Below are 5,266 nucleotides of genomic sequence, written 5' to 3'. Positions count from 1 at the left end.
AATTTTCGATCTTGTGACATACTTATCCATCTCAATTTACAAAGATAAATTTCTGCAAAAAAATCAATTTTATCATAGAATTAATTCACATAATTCAATTAATTTTTATTGAAATCTATAACTTTCTATCAACAACCCAAACAACAATTAATATATCTATTTGATCTTTCAACACCACAAACAATAATTAGCAATATATGAGTCAATGAGCACAAAATTTTCAATTGCACAATTTGTTATTTGTATACATCCTAAAATTTAATTTTTGAATCAAGTAAGTTGGTAAGAAAAAAAATTATTTCAAAAGTATTCAAAAAATATATTTTTAATCACAAAACACTAAATATGTGAGACTCTAAAGTCTAAATCTATTTATCAAGTAACAAAAAAAAAGTATGTGGAATATATTTTAAGAATTAAGACTTAAAGAGTATTAGCCATAAGCAATGAAAATCTCAAAAGCTAATTTTCCTAAGATTTTTTTTTCATTATCTAACTTTAATCAAACATCAAATCTTATTACGTTGCTTTTGTATTTTGATTTTGAAAAGAAACAAGCTTGAAGTTTGTTGTTGGGCTGACTGCTTTCTCTTTGAAACAAGAAGAAGAAGAAGAAGAATGATTTCCTCTTTTTGTTAAAAGAAAAAATTCCATAAAAGTGGGCAGTGGAAAATGTTTTAAAACATAGAAAAGGTTAAAAATAAAAAAGAAAGAAAAAATTAGTCACCCTAAACTAATTAAGAATAGGAAAAGTCAAAACAAATACAAAATTCGGAGTAAAATAAGCTCTTAACTAAAAAAAGAAAAAGTAAAAAAACAGGTGCAGAATTCGCTGGAAAAAGTAAAAAAAAAAAGAATGGGGTTCACGGGATTCGAACCCTCGCCCTTTTGCTTCGCGCGCCTTATTTTTCCAAGTGTTAACCAGCGCACCCACGACTGCTAGTGTTCTATGGGTAATAACGTATTTATCACATTTTCTATATATATATACAAATTTTTTTCCGGAGTCAATGGGTGCTCGAGCACCCAAAACTGACTACATGGGTCCGCCCCTGCTCAGAAAACACCATCCACGCTAAGATCAATTCCGGGAGTTCTACTCGCCCGAATTCAATTCCGTAAAGTTTTACAGATTCCTTAACGTGTTATCTATCCATTCATGTACTCAAAATTTTAAAAAATACATCCGATTGCTACCAGATTTTCCCACACTCTAAAGACTCTGATTTCGTCCAAATCTGGACTAGGTTGGAAATTTTCAAGTTACTACCGAAAAAAATTTTTGACCCAAAATTTTTCCCGTTGGCTTTTCTATAACGACGGAACTTGGTCGTTACAATAGATACAAATTTACCCCTCACTCGTCCCCGAGTGACAAACTAGAAAAAATGGGATAAAGTAAGAATGAAATAGTACATGATTCCACGAACAATTGGGGATACCAGTGTTCTTAATGGCGCTCGCCATTCGCCATTCGCCAAAGGTGCTATGGCGAGGCGAGACGAGGCAAGCATGTCACGCCATTTCTCAGTGAGGCGCGGTGAGATCAATTAGGTGACGTGAGGCGATGTAATGGCGACCTGAATGGCGGCGCCTTTTAGTTTTAAAATTTTAAAAAGGTCTTGACTTAATAATATTAGTCAAAATTAGGTTTTTTTTTCATATTTCCATACTTGGGTCAGTCGCGACTTGCGTTTTTTCTCCTCAACCTCGCAATCTCTTCTTCTCCTTCAGTCGATTCGCGCGAATTGAAAGGTATTGCCTCTCTTCTTTTCTTCATTTCTTCTCTTCAGTCCTCTTTTTCTCTTACTTTCTTCTTTTCTTCTGTTCAATTTCTTGTGAAGTGAATCTGAAATTCTGATATCTGAAGTTCTGAACTGCCTTCTAAAAAAAAAAGATTTTGAGATACTACTGCTTGCTGCCTTCTCTGCTTTGTTTTTTTCTCTGTTTTCTTCACTGCTTTGGTCTTTTTCTCTGTTTTCTTTGTTCACTGTAAAATGCTGCTGAAAGCTACTGCTTTCACTGTGCTGTCTATTATTTTTTAAAAGTTTAATTAATTCTTCTATAGTAATTAATAGTAGTTAATATAATATCTGTTGTATTGGACAATAGTGAATTCAATGGCGGATGCTAGCAAAAAGAGAGACATTGAATGGAATTATGGTACTTAAGGATTAACGAAAGATTCGGTTAATTGTAACTTTTGTGGGAGTACTTTTAATGATGGTATTACTCGACACAAGCAACATTTAGTGAGTTGTTACAAAAATGTAAAACAATATTCAGCTTGTCCGTCGGTGATTAGAGAAGAAGTAAGGACTTATATGCAAAATAAAATCGCTAATAATCCAAAATTTCAAGTGAGGTAGCCAGAAGAATATGTTGATATTGATGATATGGATGAATATGCTGAAATGATGCCTCCCTCCAAAACTTCAAGGATATCTTCTAGTGGAGGTGCATCATCCACCGCGCAGAATGTGACGAAAGGCCCTATGAATCTCTATTTTCCACAAAATTCAACACAAAAAAGAGGCTTTGAAAAAGGAGGAGGAAAATGATGAAACAAAGAAAATTCTAAGAGAGCGTGTGGCAAGTGCTTTTGCAATATGAATGTATGATGCGGGACTCCCTTTTAATTATGTCAATTACAAATCATTTGATAAGTTTATTGAGACAATAGGACAACATGACCCCGGAATGAGGCCTCCTGCATTCCATGAAGTTAGAGTTACTCACCTAAAAAAAGAGATGGAGAAAGTGGAAAAAATTATTGATGAGCATAAAGTGCAATGTACAAAGTTTAAATGTTCCATTATGATGGACAAATGGACGACACGAAATGGTAAATGATCATCAACATTTTGGTGAATTCTCCAATCGGTAGTGTATTTCCTGGTTCTATTGATGCTAGCAATGAATCTACCGATTCCACCAAAATGTACAAGTTGTTTGAAAGCACTATTGAAAGAATTGGACCGGGAAATATTGTACAAATTGTCACCAATAATCGTAGTGAGAATGTTAAAGAGGGAAGCATGATGATGGGTGTGTACCCACACATTTATTGGACTCCATGTGCCGCTCATTGCATCAACTTGATGTTTGGTGACATATTCAAGGTTAAGCCATACGCTTCCGGTAATATCACTCTCCTATCCTCTAACTTTCTTTATAGTCAATATTTAATACTCATTAGCTACTAATTACTATAATCTTACTTTAACAGTTTTTAAGAAGGCCATCAGAATCCATTCTTACATTAGTCAAAGGCCATTGTTGTTAAACTTGATGAGAGAATTCACCAATAAAAGAAATTTGGTGAAACCGTCCAAGACAAGATTTGCAACGGCCTTCTTGACTTTGAGAGCTATGTACATACAAAGAAAAAACTTGAGAACTTTAGTCCTCTCAACTGAATGGACTTCAAGTAAATTTGCAAAGGAAACTTTGGGGAAAGAAGTTGCCAATCTTATTATTTCTGCCCACTTTTGGGATGATGTTGTTCGAGCACTTACAGTTTGTGGTCCTTTGACAAAAGTGCTTTGTTTGGTGTATGGGGAGAAAAAACCACCAATGAGCTATATTTATGAAGCAATGGATAGAGCCAAAGAACTATTGCACGGGGTTTTCGTGGAGTTAAGAAGAAATATGAGAAATTGTTTGAAATTATTGATGCAAGGTGGTCAGACCAACTATATCAACCTTTGCATGCTGCAGACCATGTTTTGAACCCATGATTGTATTATAAAGCTCAAGAAGAGGGAACTTTACTACATAGTCTGTGGATTGAGTATTATGCATGTGTTGAGAAGGTGATCCCCGATATAACAATCCAAGATTTACTAGTCGTTGAGCTTCCTAGGTACAAAATGGCAGATGGACTATTTGGTTGTGGTCCGACTAAAAGAGCTAGAGACACAAGGTCGCCGGGTAAGTGAGTTGATTTAGCTCTTACTTAAATTATTTGACTTATTTATACTCATTAACCTTTAAATTTATTCTATTATAGTTGAATGGTGGTCTCTATTTGGTAGTGAAACACCAAACTTGCAAAAGTTTGCCATGAAAGTATTAGGCCTAACTTGTAGCTCATCCAGATGTAAGCGAAATTGGAGTGTGTTTGAACACGTAAGTAAAAAAATTATATCTTAATGTCCATATTATATTATTATCACTATCTATTAGTTAATATTTATAACTTATGCACAGATTCATTCCAAAAAGAGGAATAGGCTTGCACTATCGCATCTCAATGATCTAGTGTACATTAAGTACAATAGAACATTGAAATGTCATTATGATGCTCGTGATCTCATTGATCCAATTCGCTTAGATAACATTGATGATACAAATGAATGGTTAGTTGGATGCCCCGAAGATCAAGAAGATGAACTAGTATATGATGATGATGATCTTACTTGGGGTAGTGTTGCTACGTCAATTGGAGCTGATGAGAGTATCTATCATCTCAGGGGACTTTCTTCAAGATCCAGAGCACTTGACAAGGGCAAATGAGTAGAAACTACATCTACAAGTTCAACTTCAAGAAGGACTCGGACACTAATTGATGAAGACTACGAGGAGAAAGAAGATGATGAGCAATATAATGATGTAGAGGATGTTGATCTCCAAGAGTTGGATAGTTTTGAAGAAGAATAGACTTTTAGAGTTCTAGTATTGTGTTTTGAATTATTGGGTCTTTAAAGTTTTAGACTTTTAATATCTACTTTTAGTTTTTGAATTGAAATATTTGCTAATATATGTTATTGACTTATTGCTATTGAGATTTTGGATATTTATATATGCAATTAAATATTTTTAATTTTTGGTATTAATTGGAGCCTCGATTAAAAAAAGTGAGCGCCTCACCGCGTGGCAAGGTGGCTCTTGTCGCCTTTTGTCACCTCTCGCCGTCCAAAACACTGGGGGATACTTGTCTCACATATCCTTCTCGATTTCCCTAGTAGCTTTCTCAAATAGACGATGTTTTCATTGAACTTTCACGGACTTAATTTCCTTGGTCCTCATCTTACGCACATCACGATCAACAATTGCAATCGGTTCTTCCTCATATTGGAGGTGTTTGTCTAATACAATCGAGTCCCACTTAATGATGTAATCTCCATCACCATGATATCTCTTCAACATGGACACCTGAAATACCAGATGAACTCCTGGTAAGTTAGGAGGTAAGGCCAATCGACAAGCCACGAATCCTACACATTCAAGAACCTCCAAGGGACCAATGTATCGCGGACTTAAC

General features: G+C 35.1%; 2 protein-coding genes across 2 annotated transcripts in view; one reads left to right on the top strand and one right to left on the bottom strand.

Moving 5' to 3' along the window:
• Nucleotides 1–1,467, bottom strand: part of LOC125849994 (uncharacterized) — a 3,963-nt gene extending 2,496 nt beyond the window's left edge. Inside the window, exon 1 of the mRNA XM_049529925.1 lies at nucleotides 1,443–1,467. Within this exon, the coding sequence (XP_049385882.1) occupies nucleotides 1,443–1,467 (25 nt within the window). The remainder of the gene's footprint in view (nucleotides 1–1,442) is intronic.
• Nucleotides 1,468–2,849: 1,382 nt separating this feature from the next.
• LOC125849992 (uncharacterized) lies at nucleotides 2,850–4,518 on the top strand. The gene is made up of 5 exons (XM_049529924.1): nucleotides 2,850–3,141; nucleotides 3,230–3,627; nucleotides 3,816–3,933; nucleotides 4,013–4,131; nucleotides 4,213–4,518. The coding sequence occupies exons 1-5, from the start codon at nucleotides 2,850–2,852 to the stop codon at nucleotides 4,516–4,518; spliced, it is 1,233 nt and encodes a 410-aa protein (XP_049385881.1).
• The last annotated feature ends 748 nt before the right edge of the window (nucleotides 4,519–5,266 follow it).

The sequence above is a fragment of the Solanum stenotomum genome, unplaced genomic scaffold (assembly GCF_019186545.1).
Source record: "Solanum stenotomum isolate F172 unplaced genomic scaffold, ASM1918654v1 scaffold12477, whole genome shotgun sequence".
NCBI lineage: Eukaryota > Viridiplantae > Streptophyta > Magnoliopsida > Solanales > Solanaceae > Solanum > Solanum stenotomum.
The sequence above is the reverse complement of the archived record's forward strand: the minus strand, read 5'-3'. Positions and strand labels throughout refer to the sequence as shown.

Coding starts and splice junctions, on each gene's coding strand:
- LOC125849992 (XM_049529924.1), top strand. CDS start 2,850: ATGATCATCAACATTTTGGTGAATTCTCCAATCGGTAGTGTATTTCCT. Junction 3,142..3,229: donor GGTTAAGCCATACGCTTCCG/GTAATATCACTC, acceptor TTACTTTAACAG/TTTTTAAGAAGGCCATCAGA. Junction 3,934..4,012: donor TAGAGACACAAGGTCGCCGG/GTAAGTGAGTTG, acceptor ATTCTATTATAG/TTGAATGGTGGTCTCTATTT.